General features: G+C 40.4%; 1 protein-coding gene across 26 annotated transcripts in view; it reads left to right on the top strand.

The window, feature by feature from the left end:
• Positions 1-27900, top strand: part of FOXP1 (forkhead box P1) — a 689964-nt gene that overhangs the window by 420959 nt on the left and 241105 nt on the right. For 6 of the 26 annotated variants that reach the window (XM_078385126.1, XM_078385130.1, XM_078385127.1 and 3 more), the window contains one exon: positions 13982-14060. The exons of the other annotated variants lie outside the window; for them this stretch is intronic. In XM_078385126.1, coding sequence (XP_078241252.1) covers positions 14028-14060 — 33 coding nt within the window. In that variant the 5' untranslated portion in view covers positions 13982-14027. The remainder of the gene's footprint in view (positions 1-13981; positions 14061-27900) is intronic. 26 annotated transcript variants of the gene reach the window in all.

Genomic DNA, 27900 nt, shown 5'->3' with positions numbered 1-27900 from the left:
AAATTGAATTTGAGAATATCATAAAAGTCCTGAAAAGCTGTGTTGAGCAACAACAGCAGAAATACAAATGTTCCTTGAATGATAGAATGTTCTATTCTGATACCATGGCTTTAAGCTGCCAAACCCTCAATTTGGTTAACATCCAAAAATATTTTTGAACTTCTAAGAATTTTGAACTTTCATCACTTTGTCTTTGAACTGCAGCTAACTGTAGTTAGTTAACTCTTCAAATAACACAACAACTCTGGTTTATTATTCTGAAAGTCAGGAAATGGCCCAATATTGCTACACAGTATTGTGCCCACGTTGCCAGCAGGAAAAAGGATGTACATAGCAAAGGGCAACCTGAATGTTGACAACACCAATGGCAGCATTTGAATAAAAAGTTTATATTTTGCATTTTTCTCTGAAACATGTTTGCTCAGTATAGCTCTAACTAATGGGGTACCCAGTGTGGTATACCGGATGGAGTAATGGTGTTCCCACCTCTGCCATGGAAGCTCACAGGACGTGTGGAGCTGGTAAAACCACTCCTTAAGTACCTCACTTACCTTGAAAACCCTATTAGGGTTGCTATAGGTCAGTTCTGACTTGAGAGCATATAACAACAAATAGATCTAATAACAGATAAGGTAGTAGTGTATATATTGCCCATAAGGCCTTAAGGAAGCAGACATCTAATTCTTACTTGGAAATATATCTGTGAAGATTCTCAGTCATCCAGGTAAGGTTATCTGGAACCTGAGTCATGGCAACTGGACCTCTTTCTTATTAGGTTGAAACGTTTCATTACTCATCCAAGTAGCTTCTTCAGTCTGAGAAGAATGGTTTGAGAGAGGGCTCAGGGAGGCCATACATGTGTATATAGAAAATTCCTTACTCAGCAGGGTGGAGGCCTTAGATACAATCGGTCTCCTATTTATCATGCCGCCCTTTCATCCGTGCCCAGAAAGATCAGAACCACACACACCAGAAAGACCGCTGTTAACAACTCCTAACAACAGATAAAATGGGTGGAGAGGTACTGCAGAAATGGGGTTTTCACTCAGCCTCCCAGTCCATTGTCCATCTAATGAGCCTATTCAGACGAGGGGGGGGGAGTGAAACCAAGGTGGAGGGATCTCCTACCAACTCTCCTCAGACTGAAGAAGCTACTTGGATGAACAGCGAAACATTTCAACCTAATAAGAAGTCTAGTTGTCATGACTCACCTTCCACACTTACCTGGAAATGTGACATTTAATTAAGTGTGTCTTACTTCTGAGTAGGCACATATGGGATTGCACTCTTAAGCACAGAATGGTATCCTTCTTGAGGTTAATCGTGACATCATGGGGATAATCTGTCAGATAAAATGATCTTTGTATATGCATAGAGTCGTCATATCGACCAGATATAAATAAATAAATAAATAAATAAATAAATAAATAAATAAATAAATAAATAAATAAATAAATAAAAAGTGTAAAGTATGAGCATTTTCTGTTGTCTGCTGAGCATTTGCTTCTTGTGCAAACTACACCAGTTGGAGAAGCAGCAGCTATAAAATAGTTGATTACTGTCGTGAAGGTGCAACTTTTCTCATATGTTTTGGCTGCATTTAAACTCATAAGTGCGAGATCACAGTGAAACATTTGGGGGAGAGATGTGGTGGGCCACTTTGCTGTTTGTGTCCTTCTGCACCTGCTCTACACATGTCCATAGCTAGAAATACTTTTTGGGTGGCCTTTGTAAAATGAGGGTAGCTAGCCTAAAAAGCTAACTGAAATGTGATAAATTTAAGTACATTATTAAATTGTCACAAGGGACGTGGTGGTGCTGTGGGTTAAACCGCAGAAGCCTCTGGGCTGCAAGGTTGAAAGATCAGCAGTTCGAATCCACGTGATGGAGTGAGCTCCCATAGCTTGTCCCAGGTCCTGCCAACCTAGTATTTTGAAAGCATGTAAAAATGCGAGTAGATAAATAGGTACCACTACAATGGGAAGGTAATGGCGTTCTGTGTCTAGTCATGCTGGCCACGTGACCACGGAAACTGTCTACAAACAAACGCTGGCTCCATGGCTTGGAAATGTGGATGAGCACTGCCCGCTAGAGTTGGATACGACTGGACAAGGGAAACCAAATTGTCATAGCAGGTTTAGTTGATCAAAGATGACCTCATTATACTCTAAAATCATTCTGTGGAACTTCCAGTGAGTGGAAGGTCCTACCAAGATTTCACAGCTTGCACAGGTATTACCCTTAAACCAGTCAGGGGTGATTTTTTTTTCTCCTAGAGTGGTTGAAATGACTAGATAGGCGGGGTATAAATACAATAAATAAATAAATACATAAATAAATATTACAGTACAGTGGGGTCTCGACTTATGAACTTAATCCGTATTGGAAGGCAGTTCTCAGGTCGAAAAGTTCTTAAGTCGAATCTGCATTTCCCATAGGAATGCATTGAAAACCATTTAATCCGTATCTGCTCTTTTCGTCCATAGAAACTAATGGGAAGCTGCAATTCCGCCTTCTGCCACTAGAGGGGGATATATTTTTTCTTTTTTCCTTTTAACCTAAGATGACTTAGCTTTTAAAAAAAGGAAAAAAAGAGTTCGTAACTTGAATCTAAGTTCGTAAGTCGAGTCCATATATTCCTATGAGAGCGGTTCGTAAGTCGAAACGTTCGTATGTCGAGCTGTTCGTAAGTCGAGACCCCACTGTACTTATAGCAGTGATTTAGTCCTGTGCTACTACAGTGGTGCCTTGATTTACAAACTTAATTCATTCCAGAATGATGGTTGTAACTCGAAATGGTCGTAAGTCGAAGCACAATTTCCCATAGGAAAGAATTGAAATCCCATTAATTCATTCTGGCTGGAGAAAAAATTCACAAAAAAATTAAAAAAGACTTCAAGCCCCATTGGAACACGTTGGGGCTGGCAAAAAATCACCAAAAACCAAAAGAACAATGCTAGCCCCATTGGAATGCATTGGGGCCAGGGGGGAAATCACAAAAAACACCCCAACAACACAGCAAGCCCCATCGGAACGTGCTAGGGCTGGAAAAAAAATCACAAAAAACAACAACAAACAGAGCAAGTCCCATCGGAATGCGCTGGGGCCGGGGGGGAATATTACACACACACACACACACACACACACACACACACACACACACACACACACACACACACACACACACACACACACACACACACACACACACACACACACACCACAGCAAGCCCCAGTGGAATGCACTGGGACTGAAAAAACAAACACACCAAAACACACACACACACACACAAATACAGCACAGAAACATAACCCCTCCCACCCCAAACCCCTGCAAGACCCTGTATGTACTCACTTAGAAGCAGGAAGCAGCACCAGGCAGTCCAAAGCCTTCTCCGATCGCACACTCTCTAACCATTGGGGCGAAAGAGCTACAAAGAAGCAGCTTATTCACTGACCAACGGTTAGTACATTTCAATTCCCCACCTTTTCCCTCACCTTTTTTCTAGTCCTAACTCGAAGCTCTGGTCGCAAGTAGAAGCAAAATTTTGCTGGTCGTAACTTGAAATGGTCATAAGTCAGGACGTTCGTAAGTCGAGGCACTGCTGTATGCGGTGGGATTTTCTACTGAGCAGCAGCTCAATAGGACATTGGCTTAAATATGTAAATATATACAATGGCAGGAGAACACAACTCAGAATAAACAGACAGGGCATGTACTCTAGACCCACCCAGTCCTCTGTTATATGGCACTTTCTGAATACATGTATGTTAATCTCCGACTTAAGAGATTTGATTTGTTATGCAAACGGTTGTGAATTCCTCAACTTCCTAACTATAGAATTTGGTAAATGTAATTTTTCCTGCTGAGGAGCATGCAGAATGTTTCTGAAGTAACCAGGTCCTTTCCTCTGGTAGCCATAAATCTGATGGAATCTCTCCTGTAGTGTCCAGTTCATTCCTGTAGGATAGCTCTACAGACTTGAATCTATTTTACTGGAGTATATTTTTGGAGGTGTAGGTAATTTATAAGGATTTAAGTCTTTGTTTCTCCTTTACATGAAAGGATGAGGATTTCAGGGTTTCCCCCCCTTCTCACTTTGAAGGAGGACGAAATGTTTTCTCGTGCTTTTGCCTCAATAGTTTTGCACAAATTGCATTACTTGTGCAAATTGTTTCACTTGTACAAATCTATAGCCATGTAGTATATTTGCACCTACTTTTCACATATTTGAAAATCTACAATATCTGTGCAACTTTTAACAAATTGTTCTACACTTCTGTGTTTTCCGTGTTGTCACAAAGGCATTTTGTAAAAAATCTTCATGGGGAAAGAATACCCCCATCACACAGTCATGCAAAAAATTAGGAATCTTGAGGAGCTTAGAAATGCTTTCTTTAAGTACAGTATCTTGTCCTCAGCAAAAAAAAAGGATGTCTCAACACATTGAGGTACCACATAAAAGAATTTATCAATTGTTGTGAGATTTTTTGTTCCTGAATGAGAGAGTGAAAAGACCAGTGTTTCTCTTAGCAGCAGTATTAACAAAATGGTGTGGGTTTGGTGCCAAAATTACACTTGTATTTTGCATTGAAAACCTTGTGTTTTGCACAAAATACAGGGTTTTTAAAATGCAGAATGCCATTTTTTCTTTTATAAAAAATACAGGTTTTGCACCAAAATTACTTATGCATTTTTTTCATGCAAAAATACCTGAAATGGCAAAAATGCATACAAATTCTCATACTGTTGCTCTAATTAACATTTTAAATGCTTCATTCTTGCCACAAGTTTTACTTCTGTAGTTGGGATGGCCAAGATTGACCAGAATGAGGAAATTCATGCATGCCTTTGTTCTTATTGACAGGAAGTTCTAGTAGTCTCTCTTCTAGGAAGGAATTATCTCCATAAGGTATAAGAAAGAAATTTGGTCCTGCCACCTCACTTCATGTACATTACAGCCCACAGTAGCTTCTGCTACTGCATGTCTGTTGAAGTGGGTAGGAAATTGTACCCACACCTGTTATGACTCTTGCCTTTCCTTCTCAAGTTCTTTGATCATCCAGTGTTGAACAGAAGGTCACATGGTGTGTTTTTAGTCATCTAAATCTAATAACTTTTAATCTGAAGGTTAAGTACTGATATATAAACTAAGAGACGATAATATCAATTTTATGTTCACTGAAGCTGAAGAGCACAATATACCTCTTTCAATAGACAGAAAATTAGGTGTAAAATGTCTTTTGCTTCTCAAAAAAGACATTGCTTTGGCACTGGGAATTTAAAAATATAAAAATTGTACACTGACAAAAAGAGCACAAAGATAGCAACATCTTAAGACCTCTGGTTTTCTTTCGTTTAATCTCAACATACATTTTATGTTGTTGCTATCAGCTGTCAAATTGGAACTGACTAATAGGGCTTTCAAGGCAAGTGAGATATTTAAGGAGTGCTTGTACCATACTTCTACATTAATCAAGAACATTTGGACTTTACATCTAAGGGTACCTTTCCTAGCAAAATCCATCTTGCCATGAACGTTTGGACTTTTAAGTTCTTCACGCTGCTGCAAGCCTGATGGAGTGGTGTATGATCCACAAAAGCTTGCTTATTGTATGATGACTTTTTAGCGATCTTTAAATACCGTATTTTTCGCTCCATAAGACGCACCTTTCCATAAGACGCACCAATTTTTTAGGAGAAGAAAACAGGAAAATATAATCTGTTTTCTTCACTCCATAAGACACACAGACTTTCCACCCCCTGTTTTGTGGGGGGAAAGTGCGTCTTATGGTGCGAAAAATACGGTATATCACCTATTCTTGCATTTGTATTTGTACTGACCGCACAGCTCCCTTTTCTTTCAAAGATTAATTTCTGGTATTTGATCTTGTTGGAGCATATGTACTGTATATTGAATGATCAATGATTGAAGTTTCAGTCCTACAAACATTTCATTGGGAGTAAATGTCATTCAACAAAGTACATAAGATTGCTTTATGAATTACATTGCACATATTGACAAAATGCAACACTAGTCTATGCAACACTATTCTATTCCCCTTCTGTTTTTGAATCCATAGATTGTAAATCAGTTTTCCAAATAATATTTTTTGCAAATGTTGCTATATGTAGGAAGGTACTGTATATGCTGAGTACATCAATAGCTGGCCATTTGAACATTTTGGAGACTATTGTTGGAAATCTGTAGTTGATGGAATGCTGCTCTCCTTTACAGTATGGAAAGTAGTAATACCTTTCTGAAAACTTCTAAACAGCTAATTTTATTCTTTAAAGGAAAATATGAATGTTCAAATGGGGAAGTGAGATAAAAGTTTTACAGTGTATCTCATGTTTGTTCCAGATAATAGGGTGAAGATGTGTTTCTTTTATGCCCTATTTTAATTGTCATGATTCCTCTCCCCCACACTTCCCTTTTGCAAAAAATATATTTTCCAGTCATCAGTGAAAACAAGGTAGATTTAAAGACACTGCAGTATGAAATTTGGTAAATGTAACCTGAATCATTATTCTAGTCCTTTCTCTGCTATTGACTTGTACATGGGATATCATTTTAGCTGTATAAGATAATGTCTATGATATTTCTCAACTAGACTATTGCTGCAAAATGCATATAGGGCTGCCTTTAAAGACTTCCTTTCTAAAATAGCACAAAGACCAATCCAGGCCACCATTCTGTTTCCATAGTGGCCAACCATTTACCCTAGTTGGAAACCCACAGATTGGACCCAAGTACCTCCCCATTTGTGTTAACCAGCAACTGTAATTTATGAGTACTGTATAGTACTCATAGCAGAACACAGTCATCATGATAAGTGCCCATTGACAGCTGAATCCTTCATGAATTTGTGTAATTCTCTTTTAATGCTGTCCAGGCTGGTAGTCACCATGGCATATTTTGAAGAACTCTGGCGCATTAGACTGGAAGCTCTCACCACCCACCTTCATTTAGGAGTGTTTCCTTCTTGTATTAAGAGCAGTGGGTAGGTGCCAAAGGAATAATCCACCTGACAGCTGTTCTATCTGGGCCACACCTAAGTACTGTATCTGATTGATCAGAATATTGTGGGGTACTTTATCAAAGGCTTTGTTGTAGTTATATTACGTCTACAGCATTCTGTTGGATAACCATCTACCACAGAGGTTATCCAATCAGAAATGAGACAAGATTAGTCTGTCAGGATTCATAAGTGCAATGTATAGTTCCGTGCTTAGTTATCATGTTGTTTTCCAAGAAGATCTATATCCTGGAAATTTTTCTCTGAGCTCATTCTACTGCATGCAAAAGTCAAGTGGCATCCTGTTGTCTATGCCAGTATGATGAAACCTATGCCATTTTGCTTACATTACCCATAAGTAGTACATGGCCCTTTCACCATTATTTCCTCAGACACTCAGCATCCAGGAAAGAGATGTTGATGTAAGTAATCAATAAGATCAATCATACTCCAAACTGTCCTTAAATACAGACAGCTTTATCTGCAACGTGAGAAAGCATAAAGAATTGTAGTAGGTTTGTAAAATTTTGACTTTACAATGGACGCTTAGGTCTGCTAGCTCACCACCGCTTCACTTGGCAAGACTTTGTAAATGTGGTAGAAATTAGAAAATATTTTTTGCAAATGGAAAGAGTATTTACTCCATAATTGTGAATCGCTCATGAACATCTAATTTCACACTGCTTTTAAATTTAATGTTAATTCACACTTGCTCATTTTCTTGCTTCATGGTGCAGGTAAACCAAATATTTGTTGTCAGTTAAACATACAAAAATAGACTTTCCACCCCCCAGGCTTCATTTTGTAAGTGTAATTTGAGCATTGCCATCTGTGTCACTACTATGTACATTATGTGAGCTGCTATGATTCTTTTCCTTTCCTTTAGGAAAGTTTAAAACATCCCTAGCCTCCCTGGATAATGAATAAGTTTTTTTAATGTTAAATAAGGTGTTTACAGTTTAGATTTTTGTTTTCTCACTGTACTTTTCATTTACCAAGTGTTAATTTGCATAAATACTTGTTCATCACTCAATGGCTATATTATCAGTGGATTTTTTAATGTACAAAGGGAAAGGTTAAAAAAGAGAGAGAGAAAGTTTTACCATAGTTTTGCACATACTTTCCTGTGGGATTAGTTCAGAGATGGTTGTCCACCCACATGTAATTATTCTAATAGTGCTATTCTAAAATAACTTGTATCTTCAAAAGTATGTCACACTGAACTCAAGATGGCTGGCATCTGAGTTGGGGACGTAGGATTGCAATATTAATTGTTTGGAAAGGTTCCGATGTGTAGCACTCCTTTTCCACCACAGCTTTAAATGAATTTGAGTTTCCTAGCTTTTTCAGTGGTTCGTACTTATGGACTGTATCATGTCTTTAGGTTTTGTCTTAAAACAAGAACTCTAGTTCTTAAATAAATTACAAATTTGATCATAAGTTTGCTTGGACTGCTAAAAATGGCTTTCCTTCTCTCTTTTTTTCATGGGCCTTCCTTGTTTGCCTGCCTAAAAGTATGTGTTTGTTGCTAGGAGTTCCAACATGTATCTGTAACAGAGGTGGCCAGTCTTTAGCTTATTTCCCATTCCTTGGCACCCACCAGAAGCTACACTGAACCCCTAATGAAAGAATTAGGGGGAAACTATGAAGTGTTTGGAATCCTTTGATTGTTTGACAGATTGATAGAGAGAGAATTTAATTGGTGCATTAGACCCCTCCACAATGGCTTCTCACTTGTGAGTCTGTGTGATAGTGTACATATATACTGGGCTAGGTGATTGCCTGTGATCCTTTCCTGTTTGATGCAGAAGCATCATTGGCAGTCAACTTCTCTAATTGATGAATGTCAGTGGACTAGAAAGGATGATGTGGGAGCGTCTATTATTGTTGCTTCATTGTCACTTGTTTCTGCAGCTACTGTTTTGCTGTACCTTTCTGCTAGTTAAGCACTAAGTGGTAACTGTGGTATGTCAGTGTTAGCACTAGTCCAGGAGCTGCCAACATTGCCTAACCAAAGAATCTCCCTGCCCATGAGATGTTTGTATAATAGTCTGTGTGTATATTGCTAGGGATGAATCAACACCCTGAGTCCAGTTCTGCAATGATTCAGTTATTCTGGGATCCCAGTATCTCTTTGTTTCTACTCCAGCTGAATTCCTGTCAGAATAAATTTTGCTTATGTACCTGATTTTTTAAAAAAATATGCATTTTTTTTCTCTGTGTGTATCTGTCTTTCTGTCTGTCTATATACCTGCCTACCAACCACGTGCAACAAGTTGTGTACAACACTCCCTAGAAGCTACTGGTGTCTTGAGTTGCGTTGGAGAATCCCACATTGATATTCTGCTGGTGGATTGTTTCAGGGGTTGGCAGTTTAACTCCTCCACGGGTGTAAAATGATGGCAGTTAACTCTAAAATCAACTGTACATTAGGTTTTACATCATTGTAATTTTCTAATGAGGTGGATGGATTGCATTAAAAACTATCTTTGAAAAATAATTAATTTTTTTTCACTAACAGAATTCTGTAAATGTTGCCTCTGGATTCTGCTGAATCCTGTATGGAGCTATAGGGAAGTCTTGTTTAAATTATGATTGTCGATACATACAGAGAAATTTAGAACAAAAGGAAACAAAAACACAATCAAAAGACAAGGAGACCTTGTTCTGAAATTGGCAAAAACATCTAGCCATGTTTTTTGGGACTCTTGAATTTTTAATGCACCATCCACGTATAAGTGATGTCTAGACTGATGAAGGCCTAGATGAGCTAAAAGCTAGGATTTGTTTTTGATTTTTAGTAGTCCAATAGTGTTGTCACCCCTTCTTTGCCTTTTTTTCTCTGTGGCTTTTACTTAGTGCTGGAAGTGAAATTTCTAGCTATGAAGATATGGTAAATATAGATATATTAATATGATTTAGTACGATCCTAAGGAAAGTACAAGAGATTCTGTTCATAGGATGTATTTTGCAGACTAGTTAAAAGCTCTTTGAGAAATTTTCTTCATTCCTGCTTTGTATAGGTACATAGAACATGATCCTTTAAACTGTAAACTTTATTTAGGCATCCTGAACAGCTGTCACTGATTGATAGGCACAGGGAATGACACATATTAAGTATTGTGTAGCACATTTGAACTCTTTCTGCAATAGGAAAGACATATATAGAATGAAATATACTTCTCCTCATTTTTATCACAAATTATTCCAAGTTCTGCTGATTAGCAGAGACCTTCTGAAGCTACTTTACACATAGCTCTTTACTTTTAACTTGTGTGAAGATTGGATTATAAAGGCTTAGCGGTGATTAGCAGTGTTTCTTTGCTCACAGAGGTGGTTGCTTTAATTCTTTCCAATGTTTTGTTAACTAGCTATTTTTCTTCAAGCCAGAGTGCAAGATGATGAATGAAAAGGAATTTTTATTGTATAATAAATAAAATACAACAATCTCTAAAATAGTGTCTGAAGTATTATTGTAGATATGTTACCCAGTTCATAAATTTTAAGTTACCATATAGTTTTTCTCCTGAAAACAAGTCTTTATTCTTTATATTGCAAACATTTTTCCTTGTTCTCTGTTGTTTTTGTGGTCTCATTCTTCTGTTTATAAAAAATTATTTATTTATTTATTTTATACCCCGCCTATCTGGTCATTGCTTCACAGAATCATATATAAGAGAGTATAGGACTATATACTGTATTCCATATCTATGTAGATACACATATAGTTCTTTGTGAAAAATCAACCATTTCTAGTTTCTCTGAAGCTGCAAGTCCTGTACCTGTTTATTTGACAATAAGCTGCATTAAAACAACAGGGTTTACTTTTGATAAGACTTTACATAAATGTGCTTTACATAAATGAAACACAATGAACTGTTGATGTGCACTGTTGTTCAAACATATGAACCAAAGTTATATTTTATAAGTTATGCTGGTGTACAGTAACTTACAGAGATAGATTGCCACTAATTAAAGAGTCCGTGCTTCAATTCCAGGTTGAATATGAATCCACTCAACTCAGATTACATTTAAGCAAAGAAAAATTGAAGCAGACTTTTTAATTAGCTGCAATCTACCACTGCAACTTCCACCGTTGCCTTTGTTCTGACATAAGTTATGCAAGAAGATTTTGGCATTAGTTTTTGTAATGCTACATGGATATACAGGAGCCTTTAATTGAAGTTGTGGTACCCACTGAACAGACTCTTATACTACATTCTTCAAGACAACCCTTTATGTGAGACAAGAAGAATCCCCTACTTAAGTGGGGGAGGGAAATGGGAAGTAAAATGATTTTGTTCCGCAGGCAAGAGGATTTTCCCAGCTGGTGCCTCAGTGGAACACCATAGCAGATGTTATGAAAAGCACAACTGACCTTTGTCTTCATGCTGCATCGAATACCTCCATAGCAGTTGAATTAGCAGACCTTCCAGGAGCAACAGTCTTCCTGCTAACTTGCTCTGAGAGAACCACCTCACAGTGGGAGTTTGGGCAGGCAGGTCTCTAGTGAGTGGCACAAAAATGTGTGTGCCTGTATGCCTTGCTGTGGAGCTCCTTCTTCAGTGTAAATAATTTGGGCACCTCTGGAGAGCGGTATCAATTGCTTTTTGTAGCTGATGCAGCTCTAGAGAAGGAACAATCTTTTTGCTTTGGCACTTGATGTCAAAAGTGGGTGCTTAGTGGGCAGATTTGTGGCAAGATAGGACAAGCAGCATTTGTTCCTTTCTGTTTCCCTTCAGAGTGGACAGATCACATGGAGTCACAGGGTTACGGTGCATATTGTCCTCAAATTGAAGTGTGATTGGTCCTGTGGAATTAGGCACTGGGACTGAAAGGGCATTTTACCATAGTCAGTGTACAAAGTCTCTGGGAAAAGCACATACATTATTATCATCATTATCATCTTAGAACTGCAGAGCTGGAAGGGACATTATGGATCATTGAGTCCAACCCTTGTCAAGGAGGCACAGTGGGGAATAAAACTCCCAACCTCTGGCCTAAGCCGCTGAGTTATCCAGAAGGTCTTAAGGTGGTTCTGTATGAAAATGCAATGAGAATAGCCTAGGAAATCTGGGATTGGGGCCACTGGAGAGCAGAGAAACATGATGGCAAAGAGTAATAAGGAATTATAATAGAAGTCATCTTCATCTTGAGTTGCTGAGACACACCAGTGTGAAGGAACAGCTGGTTGCCTGGAGTCCTAGGCAGCTATAGGATTTCAGACAAAATTGTTTAGTTCAGCAGCTGGTCCCATGGTGGGTCAAATAGAACAGCCAACATTATGGTTCCAGCTAATGAATTCAAGTTTCAAGAAGGCTTTTAACACTGTTGACTGGTTTTAACTCCAATGTTTGGTGGGTGGGCGTTGTCATCAGTCACTTTAACCTTTGTGGTTACTATCTGTGTTTATAATACTTGGTTTCCCAAAGGTAAAAAGTCTCTAATTTTGCACAGAAGATAGAATTTTGTGCAATGAGTATTTTCAATAAATTATGGAAACCATGGCAACCTTCCCTGCATTTGGCATCTTATTGACTGACTACACAGGCTGTTGAGCTCACTGTTTGGAGAGCTGTAGGGCTGGGCTGGTGTGCTTTTGAGTGGGCCACCATGGCAAAGCCACCTCCCCTCCGTTCAAAGCCAGGCTTGTCCAAGAGGTGGGCGTGTCATGCTTGTACCCACCTGCAAGCACGACACCCCCCCATACATGTGGGGGGTGCCCCTGGCCCCCACTGGTCCGCACACGGAGTCTGCACCCCCCCAACCGGTCCCTGATCGGAGAAAGGTTGGGGACCACTGCTCTATTGCTTGCTCTCATCTGGAACAGTGCGAGTAATTTGAAGAGAAACAACACTGTAGAACCCTGAATTGTTTGGATGAGGTAGGAAGAGCATGCCTCAGGGGTCTTTGCCCTCGGTGTCAAGTCTACTGAGTGCTAAGTAAGTAAGGTAGGTTCATTCCCCAAACCATGGACCTTACATTTTCACATGGAAATGGCTGAAAATCATCCATTTATGTTGGAAAGGATAAAGATTAGTGTTTGGAATAGGGACTTTTCTTTGGCCCATGCGATCTTCGTTGTTCATGAACCAACCTGCTTCTCTCTGCCCAGGCCCCTTCTGGGTTCTCTCCCTTGATGCACCAAAGTGCGACTGGATGTTGGAAAGTGTTTCTTTGTGGTGGTGGTGGGGGCATTGATCACAGTCATAGGCCATAGTCATATGGAATAATAAGTGTTCCTCATCAGCACTCAAGAAAGTTATATTTGCTGTATGTCTTGATATAAACAAACGAGATCATTTCATGTATGTCTGAAATATAAACAGTTGATCAGTACATGAACACCTCTTTTCTCCGATAAGCAAAATTTGGTTTGATTGATATTATTCTGTTGATCCAAGCCCACAATGAAAATAAAAAACCTTTTGTTTTACATGTAAATGACAGATTAGGCTTGTTATTTAGGGGGCACTGGACATTCGATTCAGCAATTCTGGATAACCTTCAACCATATTCCTGGACTTCTTCCTCGCTTTCTGTGAACATTTCTGCCTCATCTTGTCCTGTTTTGTGAACACATTTCCCAGCTTCTGTGCTATTCTCGCCTCATCTCTTGCTTCTTCACCGTCCCAAACCACTTCTTCCTCAGATGAGCTTAGAAAACTTTTGCAGACAAGGCTTTGAGGATTTATATTTAAAGCTAAATTGGAAACCTGTTTAAAAGGCAAGATTTGTTTGTTGCAATAAAACTCCTGTCTGTCTTTTCTGTGTACATATATTTTTCTAGGATTTGCCTTTCAGTCCACACAAGACAAAGTAGGTTTCTAATATAATGTTGGTAGCAAAGTATGAAGGACAGAAGAGGTAATAGAGAAGGCAACTTGCTAATGCAAAAGCAGTGTACTGAAAGTCACTTTTATTTCTTATTTATAATCTACATGCACACTCTGGATAATAGATGACAACGCTCATTCAGTACTTTAACTTCAAAGCAGAGAGAAGGCATGGATGACAGAGCTGGGAGCTGGAACACAAAGGTACTAACAACAAGAGGGAAAATGCCTGTTTACTGGATTGCATTTGTTAGCACGCTGTCTTCAGATATTGTTCCCCCAGGAATAGCGAGAATATGTGCTGCAAGAACAATGATTTAACATCTGAAAATGGCACTTAAAGAGTTTTCTGTCTGGTAGTAATGTGATGAAGGCTTCTGAATGGAACCTGGGGACTTCATTTCTTCTGTTTATCTATATGTCTCTCTGGTTTTAGTCAGTGGTAATTGCATATTTAACCCCTTAAATAGATGTAACCCTCTCAGCTCCCAACTATTTCTCCCCCCTTTTGGTGTCACATCTGCTTATGTTACAGAACAGCTGTGCTGTCTGCATTTCTTGCCAAAAAGGAAAACCTTTGAAAAGTCGAAAGAATTTAGAAAAGTTCTCGCCAGTGTTCCACCTATATGGGGGCGAGGGAGGTGTTTTTGCCGCTGGCAATTAGGAACTATGGAAAAGTGTTTTAATAGGATTCAGTGTAGCTAGGAGCCTTCTATAAGAAACAGAGACAGTTTTAATAAGAAAGGACATTGTAGATGGGTGCTCTAAATCAACAGTGTAAATTTGCTGCTTATCTCAGCAGTATGGCTCTTTGGCATTTTCTCAATTAGAATTTGTTCCCGGGGGGGGGGGGGTTGTTGAATGGCTTATGTGAAACAAATATTAATATAAATAATTTAATTATATCAAAAGTCTGAATTCCTCCAAGATGGAGAGGGGGAAAAAATGTGTTCATTTGCAAAGAGTGTGTTTGCATTGAGAACGCCATCTAGTTGGAGTTGAAGGTGCTCTGAGGAAAGCCAAGAGATGGTAGCTGAGCTACTTTAACAGTTTATTTTCATGGTATTTAAATTGACACCAGTGGGTATTTTTTTAATTAGTGCCTCTTTAAAATGTGCACTTGTCTACATAAGTCATTTTGGCAAATTTGACTCATTCGTATAGCAGTAGTTGCTGTAAAAGAGGCCAGCACAGCCTGCAGGAATCAGAATTAAAAGTTTCTGCAAGCTGTTGTCGACAGGACCACATCTCATTAACTTAAAAAATGGAGATTATTTGCCTGAAAGCTTGATTTGACTAACAGTAATCAAATATTAGGCTCAGCGGAGAAAGAGGAGTTGGGGGGGGTGGGGTGAAGGAAAGAGAAGCTTCACTCTTGTGATCTGTATCGTTAAGCATTTGTGGTTTGTTTTAAATAGCGGTATAAGATTTCTGTTTTGACAAACATAATGGGGGGAGGGTGAGAAAAGAGTAACAAATAGACATATGGCTTTGAAAGTAATCTCAGGTTGGTTTTATTTTACATTCTGACATGCTAACTTTAAAGTTTGCCGGAAAAGAATCTGATTTAGCTGTAGCTTCTTTCATTAAGTAGACAGAATTAATTAGCTTACATAGTTTCCTTGTGAATGATTAATCTTTAAGTACTGGAAATCAGTTCTGTCTCACACTTATCTTCACCCCCCCTTCATCTGTTAAATAGGCATGAACCTTAAATTTATACCCTAGGTTCATTTTATTGTTTTAACTAAATATGATGAAGTAGGTTGTAAAATTGTGCATAAAATCAGCCAAAATAGAAAGCTGCCTTTCTTATCTCATGCATTTGTTAAATAGCTTGTTAGTTCAATTAAGTATCTAGAAGCTAAATCTCTTTTGGGCAATAATTAAGGTATTTCGGTTGTGTTTGATTTTATAAGAATAGTATATTATGGCTTTTGGGATATTACGTTAAACAGAACATGATGATCTATCTTAGTGTAAATTGTGGTGTCCGTCATTTACGGAGGGCAGTTAAACAAAAGAAGATAAAAGTCTTGTCTATATGTGTGTGTGTATTTTATGTCTCTGAACTGAGAACATGTGCTGCATTTTAGTAAAGGAACATGAGCCTTGAATGTAAGTAACTGGTTTTTGCATTAGGTACTCCCTAGAGGTAGCAGAAAAATATCATGTCCCTGCATGAAATGTGAATGTGAAATCTACCAGAAAGAAATATTTATGACCATTTTATGCTTGATTAGACTTGGATGACATCTGTTAGAAGACAGGGACTGGACAAAGAGAGAGACGCTGGAGGGCAAATGTTAACAGAGTTGTTTAGATGATGCTGGGGCAGAAGCGTCCATTTACTGCCAGGCAAAACATAGGAATTGTGTTAGCAAAGAGTGCAGCTGACAAGAATCCACTCTGATGGAGATACAGTACTCTATGCTGCTTAGCTGAAATAGTAAAATGCAGCTGTTGATATTCACCACGCTGCCACAATTTATAGCCAGCTAAATAGAGATACTGTGACTTTCTTATACCACCCTTTTCTGGGAGCAGAAAATGACAAAATTGCATAAGCATCAATCCACTTCATTTTTCTGAAGTGTTTATAACTTTTGAAAGAATTACTTGAAACATTTAAAATTTCCCTTCTAACTGTTCTCATTCTAGGATTTCATATAAAAACTCACTGTTTGGCACCCTAACCTGTGACCTCCTTGTTTTTCTATGAATGAGAAACAGTTCCTTAGTGTAGACTTCTCATTTGAAGAGAAGGAGCCAAGTACTGACCTCATGTGTACCGATATTAAAACCTGGATTTCATCACCAAAGCATCAATAGGCATTATGCCAGAGAAATCAGATTGAGACTGGACCCAGTTATTGAATCTTATTGAACTGCTGTGCATGTGCCATGTAAGATTACTGCATTAGCACGCAGTCATTAACAGTTCTGTGTTTAAAAAAAGAAAGAAAAGTCAGTTTATTTAGCTGGAGGTGTAGATACTTCCTCCCTCCTCCCTGTGCTTCATTCTGGTTTCTTTCCCAGCTCCGTCCTCTGTAAAATTACTCTGTCTAGAATGCTTATGGGAAATGTGCTTTTGTTTTTGTTTGCTGAAGTTCTGTTGTTTTGATTCTGTCTGTGTTCTATGGAAAACAGTACGTCACTTGGAGTGGGTGTTTTGTCTATTGGCCATTTGGCTATTGCACATATATTTCTCATACTTATCACATGATGACAAGGGAACCCAAATGGCATAATTTTTCCAGTTGCTTTTGAGTTTAACAATAGTGAAAGGAAAACACAAGTTAATTGCTGTAGCCATTTTTATACTTATCCCTTGATGAAAGATGATGTTGGTGCTGCTGCCCTCTACTCACCCTCCAGCCAAGGCTTAGACAAAGGTCAGATGAAGGCATTTACTACTCACCCTAATAAACTGATATGGATGGTGTCACACATTTTGCATACAGTTGTGAGAAACGGGAACTTAAGTAGCAAAACCTGTAAAAGGGCAATAAACAATTTTAATAACATTAGTGTGATTGGTTTATAGTATTCTACCTGGGTTTTCAGTTGTGGGTGACATAAGCTGCCCTAATAATGTCCTTTAATTAGAAATGATTTAAAATAAGTTTCTGAGTTGGAAACATATGGTATCCCCAAGCTTTACATAAACTGATGACAGCAACAATTCAAATACAGATTGTAATCATTTAGACTAACATTTTTTATTTTTATTTTTTAAACCTGTGTGTGTGTGTGTGTGTGTGTGTGTGTGTGTGTGTGTGTGTGTGTGTGTGTGTGTGTGTGTGTGTGTGTGTGTGTGTGTGTGTGTGTGTGTGTGTGTGTGTGTGTGTGTGTGTTGGGGGGGGTTTGAATCAACGGAATTCTAGTAAGACTAGATAATTTTTATATTTAATAGAGAATGGGCAAGTATTATTAATTTTTCAATTTCTTTCTGTAGGTATCTAATAATTGTACCCCTGGACTGCCAACGGCTCCCATTAAAGATTTAAAAAGCAAAAGAAAGGTAGAATCAAAAAGATGGTATTTTGGATTAAATAATGTAAAATAACTGCAGGGCAGTAGCAAAGTGGAAAGCTACTGGCAAAATAAAAGCCTGGTGTACTTTTTCTTTCTTTTTCTTTCTTTTTCTTTCTTTTTTTCTTCTTTCCTTTTTGCTTGAAATGCACTTAAAAACTGACACAGTTGCTTGCATCTTGTCGTGGCCAGGGCAGAACAGGCAGGAACAAGCGGTGACATGGGGGTGGGGTAAACTTGTGTGACTGTCTACCCGCAATGACAACAATATTAAATCTGCTCTTCCACCCCCAATAACAATTTTTATCATGAAGATGGTATATTCTATGAACACAATAGCTTGTGACACATACATACGCACATACAGATACACAGGGTGGGGAGATCACATAAGCATGTTATTAATAGCTGAAAGCTGTAATGCCCAGGATTTTGCTGCCATATATGCTACCAGTCCGTCAGGGTTCAAGACTATTTTTGTGAAAAGTCACATACTCCAGAATTACTATTTTTTAAAGTAAATATTTTAATATCAAGAGAAAGAATGCTTTACACAGAGACACATATTACCAACAGATGCATCAAAGGCAGTTAGAAAGGCCAAGTGAAATTCCTCCTCCCTTTTTCTGTACTGTCTTTATCACTTTGCTCAGTTCCACATAATAACATCTTCATCTGAGATTGCTGTGGCACAGGGGAACTGCATTTGTTGATCAAATTTGGCTGGATAACACTGTGATCTTGTATCCTGAAGTGCGGAGATGTGCCTGGAATATGCAAGCACAAAGCTGGCCTCTTGATTGATTGATTCTGCCTGTCACAGAACAAGATAACTGGATCAGTAAATACCCTGTGCACTTCAACTTCATCTACACAATCAAAAGTGAGGACATCGTGAGGGTAAAAAAAAAATACAGGGGCATGATGGGAATATATGTATTTGTCAGTGATACCCAGGCACTTAGCAGTGAGGAAGAAAAAAGAAATTTGTTGTGTGTCCATACATGAACAACAACAAATATTGTACCAATCCTTGAATATTTGCCACAGGTCTGCTCAATTCCTGCTTTCTTCCTTTCTTCCCACCACTCGAAAGCAGCACTCATGTAATTCTACTGGGATCAGATTGTTTCATCTGGATATAGACCTATTTCTGTGTTTACTTGGAATTAATGCTTTGGTGGTAAAATAGACTCTGGGGTCACTCTTGGCTTGGCTAGCTTGTTGCATGCTGTTGACTAGAGAAGGTTACAATATCTTGACAGATCAGAAATAATGAAAGGGTAGTTTCAGTGTTTTTTAGTTGCACTGAATTTTTTTTTGTAAAAGACTGACATTGTTTTTTGTAAAACAGAGCCTAAATGAACTTGCTCTGCAGTCTGTTACACATTCTCTTTGTCCCAGAAGGATGGGTGGAGGCACATTAAAAAGAAAGAACATTGGGGATTATAGTTCTCTTTGGAGGCCAGGCATGTTGTTAAAAAAATGATAAGACCTCTGAACGTGGCTGACATCAGTGTAGAATCACAGCCAGTCTCAGTGATGTGACCTGTCAGGAGGCACAAGCAGGAGTATCTGTTAGTGGGTCCCAGATGCCTCACTCTGTCCACTAGCGAGCAGCTTAAAGGCAGAGGAGATCTCTGTCCTGATCTCTGTTGCTCTGCAGTTGTATTCTGAAAAAGGTTTGCAGCTTTATTTATTTATTTATTTATTTATTCATTCATTCATTCATTCATTCATTCATTCATTTATTTATTTATTTATTTATTTATTTATTTATTTATTTATTTATTTATTTGCTCTGATGGGTTAGCTAATTAGGGAGCTTGCTTGCCTTCTACAGGAGCTGTCTCCGGCTTGGCTTCCCATTCTGAGTTCTTGTTAGCTTGGGTAGCATATTTACAATGGCTGGTATTTTCCATTTTGTTGCATCTGCACCCCCTTTCTCTTTTCATTGCTTCTTTGAACCTTTCCCAACTGCATGCCTGGTACTGGACAATTTCTGAATTCTTTGATGGTTCACTGCAGTCTCAGAAACCTGAATCATGCTGTCTTGGACAGTGCCACTTGCTCTCTTCTGGACCCTTTGGCTGACAATCAGTATCCCTGTGGATCTGTGAGACCCTGATTCTGCTGGGTCTTGATAATTCGTTTAGTTCATAATATATGTGGAGGCTGATCCAGTGCACATATACACATATAGTTCAGGTTATGCTGGTCCTACGCTTGCCCATTATACAGATATTATTTATTGCAGGACCAGCAGGGGTTGGACATCCCACAAATCTGTCAGTCAGTATGGGATATCCCAGGAACAAGAAACCAGAAGTTGCCTGTAATCAAGCACTTGAGCCAAGATTTCTGGAAAAGAGCCATGGCAGCATGCCTTTGGAAACTCCTCCAAATCTCCATAGTGATCTATTTGGTGACCTAAGAGCAACATTTTATATTGAGCATGACTGTAAGGCTTCTATGATTGGCAAGAACTATTTTAACAGTCTATAATGTAGAGTCCAACGGGCATCCTATTTGTGTGGTACATCTTGCAGTTGCTAGAGATAAAATCCAAGCACAAAATGTACTGAAGAAGTGGTTATTTTTAGATCAGGATTTTTAAAATATATATGTCATATATTAATAATGACATCACTTTGTCATTTGAAAGAATAAATGTGGTGGAACAATGGGTTTTAATTTTCTTTTTTGGTTTACGTCTTCTATCATAGTAGAGCTTACTGTGATGGCTTTTCAGTCAGATCATGTAAAATACGGTACTCTTAGATGCATTCTCTAACTACTACTACAAGTAACAAATACTTGCCTTTTTGTTTGGTGTGTAAGCAGTATATCCAGGCTAAAAAAAGTGTAAGCAGTATATTCAGCCTAAAAAAAGGTGTAGTATGTGTGAAAACAACTTTCACTTTTAAATAGAAAGTAATAAACAATGCATCTGAAATAAAGTGAACTTGCTCTTTTCCCCCCTCTCTCACTTTTTAAAACAGCATCTTCCAGTAAAATTAGCAAGTGACATTAGCTTGGAAGTTGGTGACTATCAGAGCTGAATAATGTAAGGAGGTTCCCTTTGTCAAGTACAACACACTGTCTCTTGTATCCTCACTTTTCATCCTTAGTAAAGTTGTGATGGAAGTGAAGTTGTGCATGTTTGGGCCTTACCACTGGGAATTTTACCAACCCGGGTCAGGGCTACAGGACTCAACCATCAATTTACATATTTTCTTGTCTGCTTGCATAGTATCTTTGGCAGAGCTGTTTTATTCAGAGGAAACAAGTCCAGAAGTCAAGAGAGCCATTGACAGACTTCATTTGTTTACTTATATTTGTGCTAAAATAATTGGCTTTTGACAGGGCAGCTCTTTAGTTTTCACAAAATGTCCCTCAGTAGAACCCTTATAAAAACAGGCATGTAATTTAATTGATTCAATACTTTGAAGAAGAAAGATGTCCTGTAGCAACCAAGGATCCAATCGCATCATTCTCATGATATCCCCATGGGCACGGGCCCACTGTAGTTGCAAACTTTGCTAAAGAATGATTACATTTTGTGGGCTATTCAATGGGATATTCCAAATAACAGCTGTAATTTAATTTTCATGTGGATTTAGTGTCTTACATAGTGTGTTATTATAAATGTCTACTGTGTTCAGTAGGACTTAGTTCTGGGTAAGTAGTTACAGAATTGCAGCTTAATTCTCATTGGCTGTAGTTTTACTCCAGAATACGTACATGGGGGAAGAATGCCCACAAACTACCGTGTTCCCCCCCAAATAAGAAAAGGTCTTATATTAATTTTTGCTCCAAAAAACACATTAGGGCTTTTTTCCCCCGGAGATGTTTTATTTTACAGTCATATTATCTTCTTCTGGTTCCTGCACAATGCTGCACAATGGTGGAGGGCGGGGTTTCACTTAACTGGGGCTTATTTTTGGAATAGGGCCTATATTACGAGTATCCTGAAAAATCATACTAGGGCTTGTTTTCAGGGAAACAGGGTAGTTATTCTAGGCAAGTCTTGGAAATCAGAAGGCATATTTCAGCCTTTGAGCAATGACAAGCTAAGTAAAACCTGTATAAATATAATCAAAATTACTTTAGCATTACTTTGATTACTCTACTGGAAATTTTACACAATACTATGTATTATTTTTATTTTAACATTTAGTTATCTTGCACTTACAACCTGTTAAATTCACAGTACACTTGTAAGACTACTGTTGCTAAAGACAGAGTGGCCTGTTCACGGCTTTTGAGCTTAAATTTTTGGAAAAGGGCTTCAGACAATGTTAAGGGAATTATAATGTATTTTACAGAGAAATAAATACACTTGCATTTGTCTTGGTGTGGCTATCTATAAACTATTTGCTCAGATACATGTCCTACCAAATGTATTTATTATTTATTATTTTAACTTCTGTACTGTCCCATTAGTGCAAACACTCTGGGTGGTTTACAACCCATCCAGTGGCATAATTGTAAATCATACAAAAAAGTAACCACAATATACAATAAATATCACACAAACTCTGTCAGAAGTTAAATCGATAAACCTGCATGTGAGTAAAATTGAACAAATCTAAACAAATTTAACATTGCAGGTCAATTAATAAAAAAACTAATAAAGGCAGCTTTATACAAATCCATTTTAATTAACTTCCTAAAAGGTGAGAGGAATGGTTCCTGACAAACCTCTGTAGGAAGCTTATTCCAGAGGAATGGGGCCACAACTGAGAAGGCACAGTTCCTGGAATAAGCTCTTTCGGCCTCCTTAGGTCGTTGTTACCATCAAGGACTGTGAAGACTGGGTGGGGAAGGTGGCTATTTTGTAAAAGAGACATTCCAACAAGTATTAGATCCTAGACCAGCAGTCCCCAACCTTTTTGGGACTGCGGACCGGCTGAGCCTCTGAGGAAGTGAGTCACACCCCCCCGTGCTCGCGCGAGTGCAGGCAGTCTCTTGGGTGCATGAATGAAGCAGTGGGGGAGCACTCACACCAGCGCTGGCACACGTGTGTGTGCGCAAAGTAGCTTTCATAGGTAATGTAACCATCCAGATTGGGCAAAGTTCGCTCTGAGTGGACCCACGATCCACTCAGCAGTGGGATCTTTGTCTTATCTAGATTCAGTTTCAGTTTTTTGCCCTCATCCAGTCCATTATTGAGGTCAGGCAGCATTCAACAACTTGCACAGCAATATTTGCATATGAAGAAAAGAGAGAAATAATCAGATGCACATCATTAGTGTGGTAATGGTATTTTGAGTGTGTGTGTATGATAGTGAGGGCTGTGAGTCAAGACTTGTAATAGGGAGACCTAAGGTAAAACAGTCAAAGCTGAGACATTGGATTAAGATGCATTCATCCTCTTCAGCATTGAATGATCATGTCAGCAGAAGATAGTTGATAGTTCTAAAGGTGGTGGGGGCTGTTACCAGGTGGCAGCTTTAGTAGAAAATGATAGTAGTTGAGAATCTTTTTTAGGCAACAGCAGTCACATATGGGACGTGGTGGCGCTGCAGGCTAAACCTCAGAAGCCTGTGCTGCAGGGTCAGAAGACCAGCAGTCGTAAGATCGAATCCACGCAACGGAGTTATCTAAGCTCTATAGCAACTGCAAAACATTGTTGTTACGTGGTTGTCAAGTTGGTTCCAACTTACGTTGACCCTATAAATGAGTGATCTCCAAAACGTCCCATCCTCAACTGCCCTGCGCAGCTCTTGTAACTTCAAGCCTGTGGCTTCCTTTAGGGATTCAGTATATCTAATATGTAGTCTTTCTCTTTTCCTGCTGCTTTTGATCTTTCCTGGCATTATTGTTTTTTCGAGAGAATCCTGCCTTCTCATGATGTGCCCTAATCAGGACACATCATACTTTTCAACATTTTTGAAAGTATATGGGGATGATAATCTCCCTGGTTCTCATGGGAAGAGAAGACTCCCTGGAAAAGACCCTGATGTTGGAAAGAGTGAAGGCAAGAGGAGAAGGGGGTGACCGAGGATGAGATGGTTGGACAGTGTCACTGAAGCGACCAACATGAATTTGACCCAAATCTGGGAGGCCGTGGAAGACATGAGGGCTTGGCGTGCTCTGGTCCATGGGGTCACGAAGAGTCGGACACGACTTACTGACTAAACAACAAAATTTCTCTGTTCATTAGACTCTGTAGAAAGTGCCTCTCAAAAAATGCCATGCCCAAGCTGTTACCATGGAGTTTAGAAAACTCTATACATTTCCTTTCCCTGTGCTTAATAGCATTCACTGCAGAGAGGAATAGGTGAGTATCCTGAAACTCTTTTGAGAATTTGGATGTATTGGCTAAAACTACCAGTATTCTAGCTGGTGAAAAACAATTTTAAAAAATCCCATGCCTAGAGGCAACTTATCTAAAGCCCAATTGATCAGGTGCTGCTTTTCAGAGAAAGCATGAAGTTGCAAAACAAATGTAGTTACTATGTCAGAAATATGAATTACTGACTTTGAAATGAAAAAAGAGGGAAAATATATTACATACATACATTCATGCTTGCATGCATGCATGCTTGCTTGCTTGCTTACTTGCTTGCTTACTTACTTACTTACTTGAAATATTTTATCCTGCTTGTCTCTTAAAAGGGCCCAAGGCAGATTACATAATTAAAAAACAGTATAGCTAAAAGCAGTATACAAATATTTTAAAAGAATTAAATAACTATTATATTAAAATAGTAAATAAAATCGATACTAAAACACATGTAAAACAACAGGGAACAGCAGCTCATTTTAAATCCCCTCTCAGACCACCAGTCATTAAGGAGAAGCCTGCCTGAATAGAAAGGTCTTTGCCTGCTTGCGAAAGGATTACAAAGATGGGGCCAGTCTCGTCTCCCATGGGAGGAAATTCCAGATTCTGGTAGCAGCAACAGAAAACGTCCTCTCCCGTGCCCCCACCAAGGGCACCTGTAAAAGTGGTGAGAAAGGCCTCCACTGATGAAATTAATGTTCAGGCAGGCTCATAGAAGGAGATGTGGTCTTTTAGATAGTTTGGACCCAAGCTGTTTAGGGCTTTATAGGTTAAAAACAGCACTCTGAATTGTGCCAAGATCAGCAGCCTGTGTAGCTGGTGTAACAGGGGAGTTATATGTTTTATGTAACCAGCCCCATTTAACAATCTGGCTGCAGCATCTGGCGTTTCCAAACTGTTTCTAAAGACAGCACCATGTAGAATGTGCTACAGTAAACCAGCCGAGATGTAACTGGGGCGTGTGTCACTGTGGCAGGATCAGATCTCTCAAGAAATGGGCACAGTTGGCACACTTGTTTTAACTGTGCAAAAGCACTCCTGGCCACTACTGAAATCTGGGCTCCAGGCTCAGAGATGAAACCAGAAACATCCCCAAGTTGCAGGCCTGTGTTTTCAGAAGGAGTGTAACCCCATCCAGCACAGGCTGCAATCCTATTCCTTGATCTGGTTTTCGACCGACCAGTAGCACCTCTGGATTAAATTTCATTTTATTGACCCTTATCCAGTCCATTACCGATACCAGACACTGATTTAGAACTGAAACAACTTCCTTGGATTTGGATGGAAAGGAGAGATAGAGTTGGGTGTTGTAAGCATACTGGTGACAACAAATCCCAAAACTCTGGATGACTATGTGATGATTGTATTAATTTTCCATGCAACCAAAATGATACTCAAAGTTTTACACCAAAGATGTTTACCATATGAGGAAAGAGAAATGTCAGAGGTTCAAGCCAGATTTGAAAAAGGAAGAGGCACTGGAGACCATGTTGCACGAGCGTGCCTGCTGATAGAGGGAACAAGAGACCATCTGCCGGCCACAGCCCACTGGGTGAGAGGCAGTGGAACTGTGGTTGGGCCCCTGTTGGATGCCAGCTCTTTCTCAAGGAAGCTGGCTCAACCTTCCCCTGTGCTGGCAGGATCAGGCCCTGCTGCTCCCGGCTGCCTCATCCCCTACCAACACCGGCCACCTGGCCCAGGGGGAGAGAAAGGTTTTAACCGGAGCTTCCTTTGGGACCTGACCGGACGAGCGTGCCTGCTGATAGAGGGAACAAGAGACCATCTGCCGGCCACAGCCCACTGGGTGAGAGGCAGTGGAACTGTGGTTGGGCCCCTGTTGGATGCCAGCTCTTTCTCAAGGGAGCTGGCTCAACCTTCCCCTGTGCTGGCAGGATCAGGCCCTGCTGCTCCCGGCTGCCTCATCCCCTACCAACACCGGCCACCTGGCCCAGGGGGAGAGAAAGGTTTTAACCGGAGCTTCCTTTGGGACCTGACCGGACGAGCGTGCCTGCTGATAGAGGGAACAAGAGACCATCTGCCGGCCACAGCCCACTGGGTGAGAGGCAGTGGAACTGTGGTTGGGCCCCTGTTGGATGCCAGCTCTTTCTCAAGGGAGCTGGCTCAACCTTCCCCTGTGCTGGCAGGATCAGGCCCTGCTGCTCCCGGCTGCCTCATCCCCTACCAACACCGGCCACCTGGCCCAGGGGGAGAGAAAGGTTTTAACCGGAGCTTCCTTTGGGACCTGACCGGACGAGCGTGCCTGCTGATAGAGGGAACAAGAGACCATCTGCCGGCCACAGCCCACTGGGTGAGAGGCAGTGGAACTGTGGTTGGGCCCCTGTTGGATGCCAGCTCTTTCTCAAGGGAGCTGGCTCAACCTTCCCCTGTGCTGGCAGGATCAGGCCCTGCTGCTCCCGGCTGCCTCATCCCCTACCAACACCGGCCACCTGGCCCAGGGGGAGAGAAAGGTTTTAACCGGAGCTTCCTTTGGGACCTGACCGGACGAGCGTGCCTGCTGATAGAGGGAACAAGAGACCATCTGCCGGCCACAGCCCACTGGGTGAGAGGCAGTGGAACTGTGGTCGGGCCCCTGTTGGATGCCAGCCCTTTCTCAAGGGAGCTGGCTCAACCTTCCCCTGTGCCTGCAGGATCAGGCCCTGCTGCTCCTGGCTGCCTCATCCCCCTCTCAACATGAGCTACATGGCTGGGAGGGAGAGAAGGGGCTTTAGAAAAGTTTTATTTTATATATGTTTTAAATGTTTTTAAATTGTTATTAATTGCCATCAATGAAGAAGAGACCCACAGTGGATCTAATGGAACAGGAAGGGGGGAGGGTGTTGGAGGGGGCAGCCATTGAGGTGGTGCTGGGTAGGGGAAGGAATGGCGGTGGGGGTAGGACATGCCCGCGTAGGAGAAGAGAGGTTAGATATCTTACATCTATCCCCTCTTCTAGTTCTACCCCCAACCAGATGGTATCAGGCGACCATATCAGCAAACCCTCGAGCCACACGGTGCTGTTGATGAACGCCAGGTCAGTACAAAATAAAACTGCCCTCATCCATGATGTAATTCTGGATGAGGGGTCTGACCTGGCGTGCATTACTGAGACCTGGGTGGGAGAGGAGGGTGGTGTTCCCCTCTCCCAGCTATGTCCGCCTGGGTACTCAGTCCAGCACCAGGGTCGCTCGGAGGGTCGGGGAGGGGGAGTTGCTATAGTCTATAGGAGTTCTATCTCCTTGACCAGGCTTCCTGTCCCTTTGAGAGGAGGTCTCGAGGGCCTGTATTGTGTGTTGGGCTCGCGAGACAGGTTAGGGATTCTGTTGGTGTACCGCCCACCCTGCTGCGTACCAACAGTCTCCCTGCCTGAGCTGACAGAGGTAGTCTCGGACCTGATGTTGAGGACTCCCAGGCTGTTGGTGCTGGGGGACTTCAACATCCATGCCGAGGCTGCCTTGACTGGGGCGGCTCAGGACTTCATGGCCACCATGACAACCATGGGGCTGTCTCAATGTGTCATCGGTCCGACGCATGAGAAGGGCCACACCTTGGACCTGGTTTTCTCAACGGGACTGGAAGATGGTGGTTTGGATGTGGAGGGGCTGGTCGTGACCCCATTGTCATGGTCAGACCACTTCCTGGTCAAGTTCAGTCTATTAGCGTCTTCTTCCCTCTGCAAGGGTGGGGGATCTATTAAGATGATCCGCCCTCGGAGACTAA

Source organism: Pogona vitticeps, chromosome 2 (genome assembly GCF_051106095.1).
Source record: "Pogona vitticeps strain Pit_001003342236 chromosome 2, PviZW2.1, whole genome shotgun sequence".
In the NCBI taxonomy this organism is placed as follows: domain Eukaryota; kingdom Metazoa; phylum Chordata; class Lepidosauria; order Squamata; family Agamidae; genus Pogona; species Pogona vitticeps.
This window is presented reverse-complemented; position numbering and strand designations above follow the sequence as displayed.